The sequence below is a fragment of the Desmodus rotundus genome, chromosome 3 (assembly GCF_022682495.2).
Source record: "Desmodus rotundus isolate HL8 chromosome 3, HLdesRot8A.1, whole genome shotgun sequence".
Classification (NCBI taxonomy): Eukaryota; Metazoa; Chordata; class Mammalia; order Chiroptera; family Phyllostomidae; genus Desmodus; species Desmodus rotundus.
In genome coordinates this window covers 21,443,021-21,463,939 of record NC_071389.1, presented here as the reverse complement: position 1 = coordinate 21,463,939, position 20,919 = coordinate 21,443,021, and the positions used below count along the sequence as shown (strand labels likewise).

Here is a 20,919-nt window from a genome sequence, read left to right as displayed (position 1 = left end):
CCTCTCCCTCGGCGCTGCTGGCCGCGCCATGCCGCGCTCGCGGGGACGCAAGCAGGGGCGCTGCGGCTGCCCTGTGGGGAGGGCTGGAAGCGAAGCCGGGATTTCGGCGCTCGTGCCGGGCTCTGGGAGCCGCTGGGGCCGCCCGTCGCTGCCACCAACGCCGCCGCCGCTGCTGCTGTTGCTGGGCTGGGGGCTGCTCAGTGCCTCGGCCGCCGCGGGTGAGTCCGGCCGCGCTGGGGAGCCGGCGGCCGCTGCACGCCCCACCCTCGCCCCGACCGGTTCCCGGTTCCTTTCCCCATCCTCCCTCTTAACCTTCCACCCTCCCAGACGCCCACCCTCACGCTCAGCCCCAGACTCCCCCTGCCCAACAGTGTCCGCATCTCCACCCTCACCCTCACTGCTACCCCCAAACCCAGCCGCAACTTGGCCGGATCCGGCCGGTATGGGGGCCTGGGAGATAGACATCCTCGCCAGGGGTTGCGGGGCATGCGAACCGTGGCTTCAGTTTCTCCGGTCTCCCAGCCCCCAAGATGCCAAGCTTTCCCCGGATAAACTTTCCTGGAGCCCTCCCCCTAGCTCCCCATTCTGGGAGGCACACCCGTCCGGGGGCCTGCAGAGTCTGCCCTGCCCTGCCCCCGCCCATTTGCTCTCGAAGGAAGCCCGCACCCCCGCGGGAGCCACCCCGAGGCTGCGGCCGCCATCCCCTTCCCCAAGAGTCCTCCTCCCTCCGCGCTCTGGGCTTGGAGGGGGTCCGGTGGGCGCGGGCCCTGAGCCGGGGGTCCCCAGGCACGCTTTACCGGAGAACTCAGGTGGGGGCTGAGGGTGATGAGCGAATAGGAGGTGGGAGTGGGGGTTGTGCTCGGGGGCTGGAGAGGGAGTGTCGCTGTCAGGCTCCGCGCCGCCACCTTCTCATCGGTTCCCACTCCGAGCCAAAGTGCCCTTTCCCGCGCCCTGCTGCAGCCCAGCGCCGGGGCTGCGGCATCGGCGGCGCGGGCGGCGGGACCTGCTCCTGGCGACCAAGTCCGGGAGGGGGGCAGACCTGGCTGGTACGACGAGTCCCGAACTTCTCGGGTGACTGGCTTCAGCCTGTGGACTAGAGAAGGCACGCGGCCCTTAGAGAGAACCCAGTCCCCAAGTGGGGACGGCCTCGACTGGCGCCTTCTTATTTTATTCCCTGCACCCCTCTGAGACTGAGCTCTAGCCACAGCCTAGAAAGTTCCGTGTGCCCGGGTGGCGACTGGTCCAACGGGCGAAGCCTGGGGCCGCATTTTCCTTTAGCCCGGAGATTGACACCCGTGACACCTGCTGCCCAGGCCTGGACTCAGGGTACCTCCAGCCTGGAGCTGTGTTGGATTTTTTTGTTTTGTTTTGTTTTAAACCACCGATTGAACCTCCGAAGGCTTTGCCTTGGCCACTCCAGCATCCCAGTTCTCTCTTCTTGGAAAGTGCACCCCTTCCCTGGCAAGCTCTCCAACCCACTCTGGACTCCAGATCTTGTGAGTGGGTCCCCGCAGACGCTGTCGCCAGCTCCCTAGCCGGGAATGTTAGTTCGGGTTGCTGGTCAAGGAGGGCACTGAGCCGGCCCAGCTCTCCCATCCCTACTTGACCGGACTTTCTCAGGTTCTCCTAGGAGTCATAGCCGCTGACACCCAGAGAGGGGCGCCCGCGGTGCGCGCGCCTGAGTACTGTGGCCTCACATACACCTACACCCACTTGGTGGCTGTGCTGTTCACAACGACGCCGCTGGTCATTCAGACTCGCCACACCGCTGCTACTGGCTATCAGGCTTTTCAGCAGTTTGTCCAGGTGTGGCCCCGTTCAGGTTTAGGCGGCCTGGTATTGCTCCTGATGTGATTGAATTATTTTTCTAGCTCAATTTGTCCCAGGCCCCAGGGTATAGCATGCCTCTGGGAAAAGAAAAAAGGCCCACTCACCAGAGCTTGCAGGATGATGCTGGGCGCTGCTGGAATCCTGCCTTGTAGCAATCATCTGCCAGCAGCTCTTTGGTCAGTAGAGAAGTTGGGGTGGTGTGAGTGAATGATTTGGGGGAGAGGTGCTTGCTCTCTGGCAGGCCTGCTCTAGCCTCCAGAGCTCCCAATGCTTTTCTTTAAACCTTCCCTGCATTAGATGTGCTCTTTGGCCTTGCAAGCAACAAAGAGTTGGAAATGGACTTGGTGACAGATGACTGCAGGGTTTGGCACGTTAGAGGGGAAAGCACACTCATTTTATGCTCTCTTCACATTGTTGACTTTAAAAGATGCTCAGGACTGAAGCATCTCCCTTTTCTTAGCCGAGGGATGACTGGATACAATGAATATAAGGATCCCAGGAGGAGCACCTCCTCACCCACCTGTCCCTTGGCCCTCACTCAGCCCCTTCCGTCTGTGCCTGGCCTCCCCCTCCCCCGAGCCTCCTCTGAGACCTGCCATGAATGACCTCCTCTCCTTACTACCTATCACTCACTCTTCCTCCTTATGTTTCCTCCTGGCCTATAAACAGCTTTAATCTTTAACATGAAATAAGTTAAACCAACTTCTTGGCCCTGTTGATCTTTTAGCTGCCATACAATCTCTCTTTCTCTTTTGCAAGTCCGCTGTCTTCAAAGGGGACTTCCACTCACTTTCTTTGTGACCATTCGCTCCCTGCAGTCCACCTCCTGTCCCCGAACTAGAACTCTCCAGGAAAGGTCACCGATGACCACCCTCATTGCCAAATCTTTTTTTCTGTGGCAGGCTTTTCTTTTCTCTTTTTTCCTCCTTCCCTCCCTCCCTCCTTCCTTCCCACCTTCCTTCTTTCCTTCCTTTCTCTGTCTTTATCTTCCTTTACCTCTCTGTGATTTTGAATGCTTTGGGTTACTCCTTTAAAAACTTTGCTTCCTCCAGCTTCTGGGACCCCACTTTGCTGACTTTTGTTTCTTATCCCTCAGCGGTTCCTCCCCATTCTCTACAGTAGCACCTATTTCCGCCCCTGGAAGGATGGTTTCCTGCACTGTTCCATTCATGTGCTTTTCCTCATTTTCCTTCACCGCTCCCTGGGTGAGCTCATCCAGGTCCATCCCTTCCACGACCACAGAGACCTCCTGCCAAGATGCTTCTCCTGCCATGTCTGTTGGCTTTGTCGTGCACGGAAGCTCTGGGTCTAGGCAGACCATGCATCTGGCTGGCGTTTGGACATCTTCACCTAGATGTTTCCTTTCCAAAGCAAACTCATGAGCTCCTCTCCTGGGCCTGCAGCATTCCCTGTGCAGGCTGATGATGCCTGCAGCCTCCCAGTTAGTTACCCAGCCGGGAAGCCTGAGTATCATCCTCAACTCCCTCCTTATCAGGCGGCCATCGAATTCTGTAAGTTTCATACCCTCGGTTGTTCTCAAACTTCGCTACTTTACCCTGGGTTCAGAGGCTCTGAGTATTGAAAAGGCTGAAATGCCTCCCATCTCCTTAATAAGTTATTCAAAATCAAAGTAATATTAAACCATAAGGGATTTCAACAACGTTCTGATTTTTACCCTGCTAACTACTTCATTGCTTTAAAAAAATTCAAGTGCCGCATTATTTCTTTAAAAAAATTCTCCCTACTTTGCTTGTTCACAAGTGCTTGTTGTCAGAGGCCTCTTGCAGCCCAGAGCGCTGACTATACCCAGTGCTTGACTATCGTGCTAAGTGAATTCTATTCAAAGTACTGATTTATCTGCCTTGCCTGTCGAACTGTGAGCTTCCTGAAGGCAGGGCTAGTGCTTTATTTCTTTTATTCCTGCCACCCAGCCCAGAACCAGGCATGGCACTGGTGTCTGGTAGATGGTTCTTAAATCAGTGGGTGACTTTAAATATTGTTGGACCATTTTTTTAGGGACCAATAAAGCTGAATAAAGAGTGTCAGGGGTCAAGGAAACCAGAGATAACAATGACACCTGGTCCCCTGTTGTCCCCCGCCCCTGAACTAAATGTCATGGATAGGTAAGATAGCTCCTTATATCCCAGAACCATTACAAGCACGAGCCCTTGGCATACAACTCCCCCACTCCTTAAAAAGGGAAGGCATTTAACTGCTCAGGCACGAATGTATGAATTTGAAATTCCATTTGCAATTGAACTCTGGGTTTATGGTTTTTTTAAAAATTAGCTGACTACAGCAGACAATGTTGACCCTTTCTTAGGCTGGTGGGTGTGTGGCTCTTTTGCAAATGAGGCTGGAAGCATGTGGCAAGGGGATTGGAGAACCGGACTGTGGGGTCTTGAACACTGTAAGGTATGGATGTGCCAGGAAGAGTCCAGCAGGTGGCTTCGGCAGCACCACCTCGACTCGCGTCTGGCCTGCGTCTGCTTCATTGTCATTGTCACTCCAGCAGATGAAGGGAATCTGATTGCTTAGTGGAGCCCGATGCTCCTTGTTGGAGAAATAGCTGAGCTTCAGACCTCTCCAAGGCTCAGGTTCCCCACCTGCAAAAGGACAAGTCATTCTTGTGTTGTGAGAAGGATGAGAAGCAGAGATGCAACAGGCCCGGCACATACCTGCCTCATCAAAGGTGCCCTTTAAGTGGAAGCTGGGGCTGACACAGGAACGCTGAGGACAGGGACTCAGTCAGGAAGCCTGTGTGCACTCATCGTGTCCTCCCCCACCTACCGTGCTCAGGAAGCATCTGGGTACCCGAGGCAGCACCACTAATAGCTGATGTTCTCTGAGTCCTCACCATGTGCTCCCACTCATCTCAGGCACTTGCATGTTTTAACTCAAATCTAACAGCGATCCAGTGAGGCCGGTGCTCTTACTATTCCCATTTTATACATGAAGAAGTGGGTTCAGAGAGGACACGCAACTTGTTTATACAACAAGTCAATGGCCAAGCCAGGGTTTGAACCCAGTCTGCCTGACTCCAAATCTTTTACTCATAACCATCTGCTCTCTGACTTCCAAGGGCACCCAGCTGGCTGATACCCCTGGAATCCTTCTGCCTGGGCCTCTGGCCCCTGCCCTGCTTTACCCTCTGCCCCCCTCCCTCAGTTCTGCTGTGTTGCTTTTGGCACTTGAGGTCTGGCTCCCAACCTTCCAGCCCCTCAGGCAGCTATGGTCCATCCATCCCCGCTATTGCTCTTGGGATGTGACTGCAGACTTATCCTTGGTTTGCTTCTAGGCCCAAACACCCTTCCAGACTGAACTCCACTGTGGGCTCTCACAACTCCCCGGGTTTCCCCTGTTGTAAAATCATCAGGACGTATTGGAATGCCTTGTTTAGTGAGATGAAGTCCATCAGTATATCCTAGAGGTCGGTGAACTTGGGCAGGGCAGTACAGCCCAGATCATAACACATAGAAGACTCTCGGTAAACACCTGTCGAGGGGACCAGCAGCAGGCTCTCTGGGACTCAAGGCAAGGGGTTTGGAGGAGTGAGGAGAGGTGAAGGGACATCCCCAAGTGGGAGGTAGTCCAGGCCCTTCTGCATCCTACTAATAATAGTTGGCTAGTGTTTTATAGACATTAGTTTTCAATTCATACAACAACCCAACCACTATAATGTCATATTTGAAGAGACTGAGGTTCCAAAATTAAGTAATTTGTCTAAGGTTGTAGAGCAGAAAGGTAAAGGAAGCAGGACTGAACCTCAGGGCTACCTGACTCCAGGGTCCATCCTGTTAATTCATGGAAAGCATCGCAGTGCCCGTTGTTAGCATCAGTACATGGTAGAGGCTGTCTCCAGGACTACGACTTCTGCTGCTGCTACTGGCTACTTGCTTTCTGCACCAGCCTCTTCGAATCACAAGAGAAACAGTTCTAACTCTATATTGCTGTAAGCTGCCATTGTGTGCATCACCACCAAGAGTCTTTTCTCTTTGCTCTCTTCACTGAAAGCACAGCCCTGAGATCCTGGCCAACTCATCCAACCCTTCAGCCCACCTTCCAACAGTCTCTTCCAGGAGTGGTCAAGGGTGAGGAGCCTCTATCTCCCCCTGGAGGTTGGAGAATGCCACTGACACTGCCCTCCTTGGGTCTCATTGCTTGAGAGGGATATGGCGTCCCAACCACCCGGTCTCTGCCTGCAGAGATTTTCCACTGCAGCAGGGGAACATCTGGATGAACCTGCAAGTGGAGGGTTATTTTAGAGTCCTCTGCCTCCTGGAGACACTATCTCAGGCTTCACTGGCTTTGAATAGAACTTGGCTCTCCTTTGGACCTGCAGAAAGCAAAGGGTGGGCCATACATTGTGGGGGTTTCTCAACCTGAAAATGATTTTATATTTCTTAAAGATTTTTTGGGGGCTCTTGTATGTTAAGACAAATGAAGAAAATCATATTTTCTTTCTGGACTATTTAGAGCTCAGCCCTCAGGATTATTGTTTCAATACCCATTTTTTAAAGAGGAGATTTTGTGTCTTTTTTTTCCTCTTCTACCCAAGTACACACTTAGCTCTTAGATCTTTGGGGGAGGGTGAGACTCTTCAGCTTTCTCTTGTATCTTTATGTAATATGAAGAATGGTCATGCTCCTGTGTAAATCACCAATGAGAATGCTGGCCAAGCTGGAGATGAGAGGGGAGGGAATGTAATGGACTATGATGGGGTGGGATTGGAGAAATAGAATGATTTGAGATGGACTGAGATTAAGTAGGAAGGATTGAGTGGGGTAGGATCGAGAGTGCATTAGGATGTATTGGGATGGGATAGGTAAAATGAATAGGGATGGATTGAGATGGGTGGTGGAATAGGCTTGAGTGTAATATGGTTTGGGGTGGGGTTGAGAGGGTAGGATATAGAACATTCAGGGGGTTGACTGGGCTAGGGTGGGGTGGGTGGTTAGACTGGACTGGGGTGGGATGGGATAGGGTGGATGCAGTCAGGGCGAGGTGGAATGGGACCATTAGGATGTGGGGGACAGAGGAGAATGTGTTGTGGCATCCCAGGATTATGCCACGGGGTGAGATGGGGGTAAGTCAGGATGTGACTCACTGGGGTGGCTTGAGTTGGGTGAACTGGGATGGGATACTGGGAGATGTGGTGGGTGGGGTTACACAGACAACTGAGTGGGCACTTGGAGGAAACGGGAGGTGAGGGCGGGCACCAGCAACAACCTACTTCCCGTTGTTGTAGTGTCTTCCTCTTCCTCCCCAGAATGCCTCCGTTTCTTTGTTGCCTAAATGGGGAAATTCCCAGCAGAGAGAAGGTCCCCACCAGCCCCCGCTTCCACGCTGACATGGATCCTGAAGTGCTGGAAGCACCACCCCCCACTCTCAGGGGTCCTTCCTCAGGGAGCAGCTGGGAGTCCTGCTGGCCCCCATCACAAACCTACCAGAGAAAGGTGCCAGGCATGTGCCTGGAGCCCCAGTGCGGCCCATGTCAAACCCAACAGTAGAGAAGGGTGCTCTGCCGGCCCTAAATCTAGTGGGGTGCTGCACCCACAGAGGGCAAAGTCCTAGGTGGTTTAGGAGCTCACCTCTGGCCCTCCTCTTTTGGGGCATCTTGCCACTGGAAGTTGCCTTTCCTGTTCTACCTATTTGTTTCTGTAGTTTGGGAAAATTTTAAACTGAATCGATCTCTAAGAGGATGTCAGTCCTATCCTTGAAAACCATCATTACAAGGAACTTTTATGATGCTAAAAATAATGTATGTATAGTTAAATTACTGAGAGCACCAGGATGACTCTTAGAAATTTCTCTGAGCGCCTCCCATGTGGCCTAGAGCAGAAAATAAGGGCTCATGTTGCAGCACAAATAGCCTTCCTCCCTGCCAGTGTCATACTTATACTCAAGTAAGTGCAATTATAATCCACGTCCCTCCAAAAAATTATGTGTCCATCTTCTAGGTTTTCAGATAGGAAATAGAACAAGTTCCCTTGTTAAGTAGCTACTGAATGTATTTATTGAATGAAAGTAAGCGGGTGTGACAGTTGTAACTTTAAGGGGAGAAAGCAGAGACTTTGAAATTTAGACCATTTGAGGCACCAGTGTATTGTCAGAGGATGCGCAGGCATTTGGTGCGGATGATTGATGGCCCTTTCTGAGATGAGCGAGCCTGGTAGAGTGGACTCGGGCCCCAGGAGGCTTGTCTGCGTGCCAGCTGGCTGCCTGACTCTGCTCCCCCCCAGCCCGAGTCTCACTTGCCACCCACTGACCCCCGTTGCTTCCTCCATTGCCATTTCAGGGCTGGGGTCGAGGATGCAGAAAGGCTCACAGATTGGGCCGGGCTTGCTGCTGATGTGTGGGCTCCTGCACATCACTTGGCGATAAGAAGGAGGTGAAAGCTTAATGATTTATTTTCATTCCATGTTAAAATGTTTCTAGCATGGAAACAGGTACCTCAAGGATGGCATTCCCTCCTCCCAGGGGCTTGTGTGGCCCTGGCCCTTGTCATTTGTGCAGCCCCAGAAGGACGGACACGCAGCAGATCCACAGCAGGGAGAATGACATTCTGACATATTTGATATATGTCTTGATAGTTAGCCTGAGAGTCAGGGAACTAGTCTTCCAGACTTGGTGGTGCTTCTATAACCTACACGACCACGAGAGAATTATTTCACTTTCCTGGGTCTCCGTTTCCTTACTTGTAACATGGGGATAATGATACCCACTGTGTCTATGTGATACTGGACTTGGAAACTCTTTCATCAACAAAACAAAAAAGATTTGGAGATATTAGAATAGGTTACTAATCTAAGCCTCATGCAGTGGGAGATCCTGCCCAGCGGCCGGGCCAGCTTGGCTTTTAGGGATGTGAAACCCACTGCTTCTCTAGTGGGCCTGCCTGGCCTTCAGGGCGCAGGGGTGGTGGGTGAAGGAGAGTAAACTCGCTGGGCTTCCTGGCCCTGACCCTTCGTTACTCTCCAATGTGTGGCTACTCCTGAGAACTTGAAAGGGAGGCTGCCAGCTGTTCCCATCCATAGCCCATCAGTCATCTGCCACGGTCCCTCCTTACCTGTGCATCCCGGGCAGCATCCCTGTGAGTTCAGTCTGGGAGAGCGGAGTATTCAGGCTTCACTTTCATGAACATCCACCATCGAGGGGACAAGATCCACACTGAGGCCTTTAAACTCTTGCAAGAGGAAAATTCCCTGTATTTGAGGACCACTAAGCCTCCCAGCTCATGACATTTTGTTCCAGGAAACATGGGCAGAGGAAAAGGTTACAAGGATAGTTTTCCTGAGTCATGTGGATGACACAGTTGGGTATTTTTGTTTTCTTCTTCTCCTCTCCCTCCTCCCTCTCCTCCCCCTCCTCTTCCTCCTCCTTCTCCAGAGCCCACGTGCATAACATTGAGCTAATCCTAACCTCAGACCACGACACTTTATGAGCATCTGTCAATGCCAGACTCCTCTCTCATTTTATTGAAACATTTTCCTCCCTTTTTGCCCCATCCTAAGGCATTGTTTTCCTCTCCCATCAGTACCTACTCTGATATGTTTGCTATGTCTTAAAATATTCATGGATTCTTATAAATTATGTAGGGTTGTTTTGCGTGCATATGTATTTTTAATTTACATAAATGATAGTGAACGATGCATTTCATCCAGTTCCTTACTGTATTTACTCCACACTGTAAAGATCTAGCCCTGCTCCCTGCGTGTGCCTAATCCACGGTTTCTAACTGGCGTGGGCATCAAGTGTCATGGATCCATCACAGTCTGTGTATCCATTCCCCTGGGGAGAGACCTGTGGCTTGGCTGTGGCTCCTCCTGGCCACACGTGAAGTTCCGAAGGACATGCTGGCACATGCTGTCTCGGGGCCCTGTGTGAGAATCACTCTGGGCTGTACAGAGGGTGGGTCGGGGTCCTTGAGTTAATGTTCTGTGTTCTGCCGTAATGCCTTCTAAAGCGGCTGTGCCGGGACACGTTCCCAGCAAGGGTGCGCGAGAGTTTCTGTCTGCCCACGTCATCACCAGCATCTAATACTCTCTGCCTTTCTCATTTCCCCCTTCTGACGAGTTTAAAGTACCATCTCGTGGTTTTAATTGACATTTCTCTGATTGATAGTAAGTTTGAATAGGTCTTATGTGCTAGTTAGTTGTTGGAGCTTCTCTTTTTTTGTAAATTGCCTGTTGCTAGTCTTTGTTTGTAAGTCGGACTTCCTTTCTTAATGTTGAAAAATTTTTGGTTGATTTGCAGGAGCTTTTTTTAATCTTCCATATCTTGACCTTTGCGACCTTTAGAGGTTACAAATAATCTCTCTCATTCTCTTTTTAAAGTATATTTTATTGATTATGTTACTACGGTTGTCCCAGTTTTCCCCCCTTTCCCCCCCTCTGCCTGATACCCCCTTTCCCTCTAGCAGTTCATCTGTCTATTTTGTTACAGTGTCTTTCTTTGGACAGAAATGCTTCCTTTTAAACGTAGCCAGATCCAACAATGTTTTGTGGAAAACCGAAGTTGGGACATACGGGGGCACTGATGAGCTGGGGGCAGGGCAGGTTCTCAGGCCCACCTGAGTCCGCCCTCCTACAGGGCTGGCTCTCTGTGTGGAGGGCTTGGAGTCGTCCCAGAACCTTCTTGTCCGTTCCGGCCGCCCAGGTCCTACAGGGGGTCTCTCTTTTGGTCGAAGGCTTTGTGTTTGCTGAAGGTGCCAGTTTAAGTACAAACCGGTTCTTTGATGGGTGCCGCACTTAGAGAACGTGAGCAATTACTTGGCCCCATGGCAGGCGGTCGTGCTGTGCCTGAGCTCTCTGACGCGCTGGGGACGTAGATGAGGGTGTGTGAGACAGGCAAGTGGTTCGCAGTGGTGTCATTCACAATATCTAAAAGGTGGAAGCAAACCTGGTGTCTGTCACTGGAAGATGGATAAACAAAACGTGGCATCTAGATGCAGCAAAATATCATTCGCCCTTGAAAAGGAAGGCTGTTCTACATGCTGCAACATGGGTGAGCCTTGGACACATTGTGGTAAGTGAAACGAGCCAGTCACAAAAGGCCAAAAACTGTATGATTCCACCTAAGTGATGCACTGAGACTAGTCAAATCCACAGAGACAGAAAGCGGAAGGGTGGTTGCCAGGGGCTGGGGGAAGGGAGAATGGGGAGTGATGTCTAAGAGGGACAGAGTTTCAGCTTTGCAGGGTGAAAAGAGTTCTGCGGACAGATGGTGGTTTGGTAACACAGCAGTGTGAACATTCTTAATGTCACGGAACTGGACTCCTTAAAAATGGTTAACCTGATAGGTTATGTTGTCTATATTTTATGTTGTCTATATTTTGCCACAGTTAAAACTAAAGAGGGGTAACTACCCAGACTCAAGGGGTCAGGGAAGGCTGATACGGCAGTGAAGTTCAGGCCGAGACGTGCAGGACAGGTGGCAGAGCGCAGATAAAGAGAAGCAGTGGGGAAAGGATGCCAAGAGTGGAAACCTATCTGCCTGGGCTCCCAGTTGAGTGGCAGCAAGTCATGTTCGAGGTCTAGGAGAAGTTCAGTGTGAAGCGAAGGTCTGCTGACTGAGTAAGGGTTATGAGAAGTCTGGAGGGCTGTGAGCGGGGGTGTGGCCTGCTTGGCTGGGTTGCCCTGTGCAGGTCTCTGAAGGAAGGAGGTGACGAGGGCAGAGGGCACTGCTGGGGAAGGCAGGTGTTGGTGTGGGGAGAGGGCAGCAAGGAGGGGATGGGGGGATCCTTTTCCCTCTGTGTTTCCTCCACCCTGTTCCTGCCTACCCAGAGAGGGTAGACATCTGATATACTGTCAAAAGTCCATGAAACTCACCCCATAAATTGTGGGTCATAAATCATGGTTCTGTGAACCCTGCCTCCGTGAGAACATCCCAAAACTTTTATCAAGAATGAAAATAAAAGTAAGAAGTCTACCTGTGTGGAGATGACTCGGCAGACCATTTCAACGTACCATCTGGTGGGGAGACCTCTGTGTCCTACCATGTCCAAGTCCTGTGTGCCCCTCAGTGTTTTGGTCATTCTGCCTTTTTTGTCCGCTCTCTTCCCCACTTCCAACCTCCTTCACTTTCTCCTTTTCCCCAGTCCTGTTACTTTCCTGAACGCCAGGATTCTTCCACCTCTTTACTCTCAACCTCGTCATCAGTTTGAGCTTCCTCATGACCTTTGACCTTGTTGCCTCCACCCCACCACCTGGCCCAGGACCCTTCCTCTCCCTGGCCTTTCCTTTAGCCAGGCTCAGCCCAGCAGCTCCATCAACAAGGAGGATTTTTCAGGCCCTTGGCTGCTCCCACCTGCTTAGGAGCAGTGAGCTGGTCATTTGAACATCCACTGAGTACCTAGTGCAGTGGCCCTGGGCTGAGGGCCATGGATACAACTACCATTTAAAACCAGGTGCCTTCCCCAAGGACTGTTCATTGTAAGCTCCCAAAGGCCCAGGGAAGCAGAGTGAGGAGGGGTTGGGGGCAGCAGGGCAGATTTCACCCAAATGTAAAGCAGGCTCTCCGGAAGTGAGCAGGCGTCCCTTGGAGGAGGATAACGTGGGGCAGGAGGCCCCAGACAGAGGGGGCCACCTGGATGCGGGCCTGAGGCAGCAAGCTGTGTTTGCGGGATGGCAAGTTTGCATCCCCTGCCTCAGCACCATCCTCGTCGTTGTCGTGGCAGCTGGAGGCGGTCCTTTCAGGGAACACTCAAAACCCGTGCTGAGTGCTGCACACGCCTCTTCTTAAACCTTAGACCCTGCTCAGAGGCCAGTCACTGTGCAGTGGAGGAAAGTGATATTGACGGAGATTAAGTTACCCGCCCAAGACCACACAGCTCAGGAGGGGGATCTAAACCTACTCTGATTCTGGAGCCCACAGACTTAACAGTGATACCCAGGTTTCCTTCCCATTACATATGTGGATTCCAGGCCCTCCCCTGATCTTCCGAATCAGAGTATCCAGGACCAGGGTGTGTGGTCTGCCCCTTTAAGAAGTTCCTGTGATGATGATGATGGTGATGATGATGCACATAAAGTGTATCTGGAAGCTCTTAGATGTACTGCTCCCCAGGTCTGAAGGTGGGGACCCTTAGGCATCCTGCTCCCCGGGTCTGAAGGTGGGAACCCTTAGGCATCCTGCTCCCCGGGTCTGAAGGTGGGAACTCTTAGGTATCCTGCTTCACAGGTGCGGTAGGTGGAGCTCACAGGAGACAGGCTTTCAGCCATCCACCTTCCTCTGCATACCTTCTGATGACCCTGGTCTTGACTGTCACTACCTGAGCTGCCATCTGCAGCCCTGTTTCCCTGGCTTCTGCCTCTCCTGCTTCCTCTATTGTCATGCCAGCCCTGGGAGAGCCAGGACACGCCCCAGAGTCTGCAGCACCTTCCAGGTAACTAGGTTTGTGCCGATGAGATTAGGGAGCCCCCAGAGGGGATTGGGAGACCACAGTAGCTCCACAGGCCTGCATTCACATTCCTAAACTGCTTAGCACACTGAACAAAAAGGCGTGTTGGTAAGGCGTGGCCCAACAGCTTGGAGCTCCTGAATCACCAGGCTCCTGATTTGTTAGGTGAGGGCACTCAGGGGAGTCTTATCCTCGACTTCCTCCATGTACTAATTCCCATTATTCTAGATTTAATGCTCACTGAAGAGCAGACGCAAAGCACTGAAATGCCATTTTCCTAGGGCCTGTGATGGGAGGCAGCAGGCATTTTAGGAGAGGCATCACAGGCAGGCTAAGGCAGGGTTAGCCAGGCAGGGTGGGGAGGAACCTGAGATAGGGGCCCAGGAGTCCAGTTCCTCCCTCCCTTGTTTTGGGCTGGGGCAGTACGCCGCCCCCAGTGGAGATTTAGAGAGTCTGCAGTCCCAGTGAGGAACCAGGGGCCTCAGTAGGGAAACAGAGGCAAAGGGCCAGTTATGCAAATAGGGATGCTAGGAAGCACAGTGACCATGGGAGGCTAAGGGTGCATCCATTCATTCAGTTATGCGGGCAAATAGTTCGTGGGTTTCAGGAGGTGAGGTAGGGACTAATATATGAGTGCCCTGGAGAAAGAGATTTCACTCATGATCAGATGAGTCTGGGAAACACTAGGCCTTGGTTTCCACTGTGTGGTTCAAGGCCTTGCAGGAAGCCAGTTAGAAATGCAGATTCTTAGGCTCCACAGCCCACCTGTTGAATCAGATCTGCATTTTAACAAGACAGCAGGTGATTCTTCTACCCGAGAGAGTCTAAGAAGCTCTATGGGACACACGTTCTGAGCACAGACTTTGGAGTAAGGCCAGCCTGGGGTTCAGTCATGGCTTTAGTTGATTCTGGGCCTCAGTTGCCATGTTAGCAAAATGAGGCAAAAAGCCTGACCTCGCAGTCATGCCTGTAAAGGTCCATGTTTGCAGAGCGCCTGGCTGTGACCATGCATCCCTTTTGCCCCTTTGTCCCTGTGAGCCCGTGGCCCATGGACAAGGGGCTTTGGTGCTTGTGTTCACCCCAGTGGCCCCAGCACGTAGGACCGTGCACGGGGCACAGTAGGTGCTCGGTCAGCACTTGCTGAATGAACCAATGTGCGTCAAGTGGGTGTCGGGCGAACCGAACACCCTGGAAGCTGCCTTCCGGAATCGCAGAGCCTCGGTGAGGTTTTCCTGTCTGTTTGCTGTTGCGGCGCCAGGTTATGGCAGATTTTCCGAGGTGAAGGGATTGCTGAGAGGCTGGGGCAAAGGGCACAGTGGAACTTCTTGTTGCGGAGCAGTGAGATAGCTGCTCTGGGTCAGGCCGTGTTTCAGGAAGATTCTGTCGTTCCTGAAATCTTTGAGTGGGAAGCCAGTGTAAAAATTAAATATTTTAAGAAGTCTCACCAATGAGCTGATCGGTCTGGAGAGATTGAGGTCAGTTCGGGTGGGAAAGGGTAGATTGATTGGTGTGTGTCTGGACCCAGCAATGTCCCCAGACCCCAGATTTTGAACATAGAAGTTAATCAGACCCAACGCTACTCCTCTTCTTCCTCTTGATCCGTTGTCGGCCTCTCCCACTCAGCTCAGTCCCCCGGTGGCTCCAGCCCGGGCTTGTGCCACTCGGAACCACAGGCTCTTTGCACCCCAGGGCCATTCTCAGCTGTGGGCAGCCTCACCCACTCACTCACCTCAGCAGCCTTGTTTCTTACATCACAGCAAAATCTACACTAAAGGAAACAACCTCGTGAACCCTGCCGCTGAATTTCAGTGGAGAAGCGCTGAGGGTGCTGTGCCCTGTGCCGCCCAGGAAGGTCACTGCTGTCCCTGGTGTCACTGCTCTCATTCCTCTAATCCCTCCCTTCCCGCTGCTTCCTTCCCGTTAGCCTGGAACCACACTTTGTCTCCATCTCTGCAGCACACTGAACAATACCCCTTCCTTCACTCTGCACCCCCCCCCCTCCCCGCTTTTGGCTGTCACCTTGTCTGTCTCCTTCCCTTCCCAGCCCTGCCTCCTGAGAGGGTGTCTGCCAATTCATTTCTCAGCGCCTGTCATCTGGCTTCCACCTTCCCGCTCCAGGGAAAGTGCTTCAGCCCAGGGTGCCACATGACTTCCTGTTGCCCAAATCCAAGCATCTCTCTTGGCTTCTAGACCTTTCCCAGTCTGGCCACAGCCTGCCTCTTGACCTTCCGTTTGTCCTTTTCCCTCTTCAGCATCTCACTCTGCTCCTTACTCTCTCCCAATTACGTTTGCTTTTCCATTGCTCTTTTTTCTTCTTCTACATGTCATTCCTTCCTGTGGCTCTGACAACCTCTCCAAAGGCTGATAATCCCCACATTCCACATTCAGGTCTCCAGTGAGGACCTTGCCCCTGAACTCCAGATCCACTCACCGCCCGTGGTCCTTGGTCCCACGTTCAAGCGTGCCACAAACCGAGTCCTTCCTTCCTGTTGTCACCTGTATCACCACCCACACCCAGCAGTCTTACCACCCAGACATTTCATGTCCCACCTCCACTAATGGCATCGCCAGCCATGCGTCTTCCTAAACTGGAACCCGGAGTCCTCCTTGAATTCCACGCCCACGCACTCCCTGTCACTAATCACATTTTGTGCATTCTACCTCCCAGAGAGCTCTCCAGCCTCCCCACATCCTCACTCTTGCTGCTGTGGCCTCACCATCTTGGACACTTGAGTCCCACTTGAGGGGGACCCAGTGCTCGGGCAGTGGTGGTGGCAACGTGTAGCTTCCACATCCATTCTTGCCCTCCTTTCGGTGGGGGTACCCAGTTCGGTCAGAGAGACACGGGCGTAGCTCTACTGTCTGGGATGGAAGGGGAGGGCCAGTGAGGTCGATGAGAAGTCGGCACTCTTGGTGGCAAAGACGGAAGCTCCTGGGAAAGAGAGAGCCTTCAAAAGAGTTTAAGCTAATAGGCCACTAACACCTGCCACTGACCAGCACCTTGTCTCTCCTGGGGTTCCCATGGATGGGGTGGAAGGACAAGGCATTCTAGTGGAAAGAAAAGGAAGGTACTGGTTCATTTATGAACAGCCGGGCACGCGCCTGCCACCCCTCAAAGCACAGGCCTCTGGGCGCATGTGCTGGAGAGCAGGGCTCAGGCCCGAGCGCAGTGGTGGTTTCCGCCTGCCACGTGAGTGTAAGTTTGGGGGACTGCGTCCTCACAGTGGCTGCAGAATTGGGGCTGGGACAGGTTCTCAGAGCACACTCAGTGTCCCCTTTCCCAGCCGGCTCTGGGCAGAGTGACCAGCTTGCTCTAACTCTTGTTTTTAGGTAGAACAGGGGCATCTGGTGGACATGCTTTGCCTTTCAGTTCAGGGCCCCTGCCCCTGGTAAAACATGGCTCAACGGAGGGGTAGGGAGAAGGGCACAGGCAGCAAGAAAGCCTTCGCTGCTCCCTAGCATGGGTGGAAGGGCGGTGCCCCTCCTCTGTGTGCTGAGACTGCCGTGAGTGGTGGGGGGTAGGCGAAGGGGGCAGTCAAGGCTCCTAAATGTCTCTCTCACCCTTAACTCAGCCCAACTTTGTATGACTGGAGACACTTTCCTGTTGACTGAGTTCTTCCCAAGAAACGTAGGCACTGTTTCCACCAGACTGCATGGATTCAGAAGGGCTGATCCTTTGCCCCATTTTTATTCCCAAAAGACGCATGTAACTGCCAGTTGTTTTCAGGCCCATGGCACAGAGCAGCTCTTGCCCCGAATCCCATCCACCCTACAACAGCCACAGGGAGACTCTGCCAGGGGGCATGAAGAAGTTTGCGGGAGTTCCCAGCTTCCTTCAGACCGGTGTGCAGACTGAGGAGGACAAAGCCACATCCAACAGGCAGAAGCAAACCTGTGGCCCCTCTTTCCACCTTTCCCCTGTCCTGCTCCAGAGCTCCAGCCCCCCTTCCCACACTTCTGTGGCCTCGGCCCTCCTTTCTCTACCATGCATTGTCTGAGTTGAGGCCGAGAGATGTGCCCTGTCCTAACGTGGGTGGTTTGGCCCTGGGAAAAGGCGTCTTCTTGGGAACTCATTCTCAGTCCTTTCATCTAAGGTCTCGACTGTCCCGTTCATCCCCCTCAATGCACCTCATTGCAGTTCCCCTTTCAGAGTGGCAGACAGCCCTGCCAGGGGCTAAAGTTTTTCAGGCAGTAAACAGAAGGGCTGGGACACCCAATGTCCCTTAATTATCAAGCCTGTGGGGTTCCTTGCGGGGGGCGGCTGGGTACCTCCAATCAGAATGGACAAAGGGCAGTGTGACCTCACTGACTGGGAACGGTTCCAGCCCGAAGCAGACACTTGGCATTTATTTGGCCAGTGCCTTTTGGTTGGGGATAAATGCAGTTTCTGTTAGGCCCTTTGGAATATTGAAAATGGCCCACTAACTCTCCGTAGCGCCTTTGGAGACCTGTAGGGGCTCGGGAATCCCAGGCAGGGAACACCGATTGTGTCCAACCCACCAGACCTTTCTTCCCCTCGCAGGCTGGAAACCAACTCAGTGAAAAACACAAGCGGTGTCACACGCAGAGATCGGAATGTCAGCTTCATTACTGACAATGCTGATTGGAGAGTGTGGCCTTGGATATGTGACCAGATTGGCTTGTTAATACATCACTTTTCAGTGGGAGAGAACCATCCATTCCTGGGCACAGCCTCAGGCCTTCCCAACAGGAGCCAAGCTGGCTAGATAAATTTAGGGAGGTGAGAAGCAGGTGGGACAGCTGAGCATGCCAGGTTCTCTCCCCAAAATCACTATTTAGACAAGTCACCACCACCGCCACCCCATCAGGGGAAGAGAGAGAGAGGTTGGAGTGAGACCAGGAAAATACTTGTGGCTGAGGCACTTTGCCTTTGGGGGTATGGAGTGGGAACCCTCCCCTCTGTGGAAACAGGAGTGGGGTGTGTGTGCGTCCCTGACCCAGCCACAGTGGGTCTGGGCCTGAGCAGGTCAGTGTCACCTGTGGCTGAGAGGGGCCTAGGCAGGCAGGACCTAGTGCCACCCACCCAGGAGGAATGATTGAGGCAGCCCCCTCCTTGGAGACAGCTATGAATGCCTGCCAACCCTGGAGGACCTGAAAGCCCTAACCCAGACAGAGAGGAGATATTGACAAAGATGCTGATCATCTGGCTCACTTGCCTCTGTGACATGTTTAAATAAGAAATAAATTGTTCATTTTTCTTTTCCCTTCATCATCCCCTGGAAGAGTAAATGCAGAATATTCTTCATGTAGGTGAATTGTTAGGAAATGGGACCACTCTTTGAAAGGCATCTGTTCTGGAGTCAGACCTGATTCTTCCTTGGTTAACTCCTTGACAGAAATTGATGTCAGATTAAGGCCAGGCACTGTACTTTTGCTTTGCAGATGAAGAACCAAAATTGAGTGGAATAATAGATCCAAGGCAAGAGGAGCAGGCAGGGAGTTGACAGAGAAAGTTACTAGCTTTCTAGTAAGAAATAGTAGCGATGCCCAACTCTCCTTCATCCTGGACTCCCTCCTTCCTTTCCTTTCATGCATTCAGCCATCCATGCATCCATTTAACAAGTTGTATTGAGCTCCCACTTTGTGCTGGGCACTGGGTGGGACTCTGGGATGTGGAGCTGAAGACATGCTTGGCCCAACCCTCTGCCACCTTCCCCACCCCTTGAGTAGACAGATAATTAAACAGGTCATTTAAGTGCAGGGTGAGAAGTATCACAATAGAATTTAGCATGGGGCTGGGATGGGGATTATGGGCGGGGCATGAATCCAGCCAGGGGCTATCAGGGATGACTTCCTGGATGTATCTTGAAGGTATTGGCAAGGATCCAATGTCCAGGGAAGACAAAGAAGAGTAAACTGAACTTTCTTTACTTAGTGGCTTTTGTCAGTAATGGCCGCAGAGGCTGCATCTCTGGGACGAACCTGCGTCGTCTGGTTGGGGTGTCTGGTTCTGACTCTGATCTGTCGGGCACACTGCTGTTTCCAGACACCATGCTAGATGCATAATACATGTCATCATATTCAATGGTCACAGGATCCCGCTGAGGTTGGTGGTGTAGTTATTCCCATTTTATGGACACTGAAACTGAGGTTTGGTGGAATGAAATGACCTGGCCAAGGGTCACAAAGCAGGTAAGGAATGGAGCTAGGTAGCATAGCGACTGGTGGAATGCAGTCGCTACCACATAGCACCACCCACACAGGGCATCTTGGTAGTGTGTCTCCAGCTGTTTGCACCACAGCACACAGCCCGGGATCTCTAGCCAGTGTCCAGTGCTGGCACTGACCACCGACCTTTCTATGATGATAGCATTTATCCTCATGGACGGAGTTCCTGCGAGGAGCTACTGTTCCAAGGATCTCATGCAGACCATCTAGTACAACTCTCACAACAGGTCTGTGAGATACATGCCATTATCATCCCCATTTTGCAGGTGGGCAGACTGAAGCTCAGTGAAGTTCGTCAATGGCAGGGTCACACATGGTTGGTAAATGTTGGAGCTAAATTAGAACCTATGGCTGCGTGACCCCAAAGCTCATGCTGCTGAGCAGAACGTTATTTACTTTTCCTTCCACAATTTTACACAAGAAAATGGAGAGAAGGGGCCATTCTCATCTTGTATCATCACTCCCTGTACATGTTCCTGCCACTTTCCAGGCCTCAGTTTCCCATCTGTGTAAAGGAGACATCCTGCCTGCTCTGAATAAAGACGGTGGCCTGCTCACTGGGGCCTTGCAGAAGCTGGATTTCCCTGGGTGTGCCAGGCACTTGCCACTGAACATCAGGGCTCTGGTCTCCCAAGGGCTGGGTGTCTGTCTGAGAGGAGACCGAGGGGGGCAGAGAGGAGCCACCTGTGGGCCTCGGCTCCAGGGACAAATTCATTGTCTGATCCGATCGCCTAGATCTGGGGTTTCTTGGATGTACATACCGGATGTGCAAGGGTAAGAATGTCTTTGGAGACTGAGGGGGCAGCCGGGACAGGGTGACCCCTGTCTCTTCCTTGAAGGCCACAGCAGCAAAAGGAAGGCTCAGGGACACTTTATGACTCACATTCGGCAAACACCCATGGGCCTGACTCGGTGCAGTGTGGCGTGGAGGAGCCCCCACTCCCGTGGGGGAGGCATGCGTGGCAGGAAACTTGCAGTGCAGCTGGGACCCGCAGACCTGGCCGTCATTTCCCATGCTTCCCGTCTCCTTCCCCCGCCCCCGCATGAACTCAGGAGCACACCCAGGCTGCAACCCCCCCACCACCTCCAGCACACCTGGATGCTGGGGTCCGAGCCAGCATCTCCTTTGCCTGAACTGCTGCAGATGCCCCTGGAGGCTTCCTTCCTCTGTGTCCTGCCTCCCCTCGCCAGCCAAGCCTCCCGGAGAGCTTTCAACAGTGTCAGTCAGACCATCCCTTCCCCTGCTCAGAATCCCCTAGGGGCAGCCACTGCATTCAGAAATGTCAAGGTCCTATCCCTGTTCCTGCCCCTGAGTTTCCTCCCTGAACTTATCTCCCCTAAGACTTGCCCCACCCACTCTGCTCCAGCCAGTGGCTCCCCCACTGTTTCTCAGACTACCTGCTCAAGGCTGCTTTCAAATAGGTCTTGGGCTTCATGTCCCGCATCCTCCGGAGACCCACGAGGCTCAGTCCATCGTTCCTCTTGCTCATGTGTCTCCT

General features: G+C 52.6%; 1 protein-coding gene across 1 annotated transcript in view; it reads left to right on the top strand.

Annotated features, from left to right (window-relative positions):
* The window catches only part of CSMD2 (CUB and Sushi multiple domains 2), a 548,714-nt gene continuing 527,795 nt past the window's right edge, over positions 1–20,919 (top strand). The window contains exon 1 of the mRNA XM_053921210.1: positions 1–218. Coding sequence (XP_053777185.1) covers positions 29–218 — 190 coding nt within the window. The 5' untranslated portion in view covers positions 1–28. The remainder of the gene's footprint in view (positions 219–20,919) is intronic.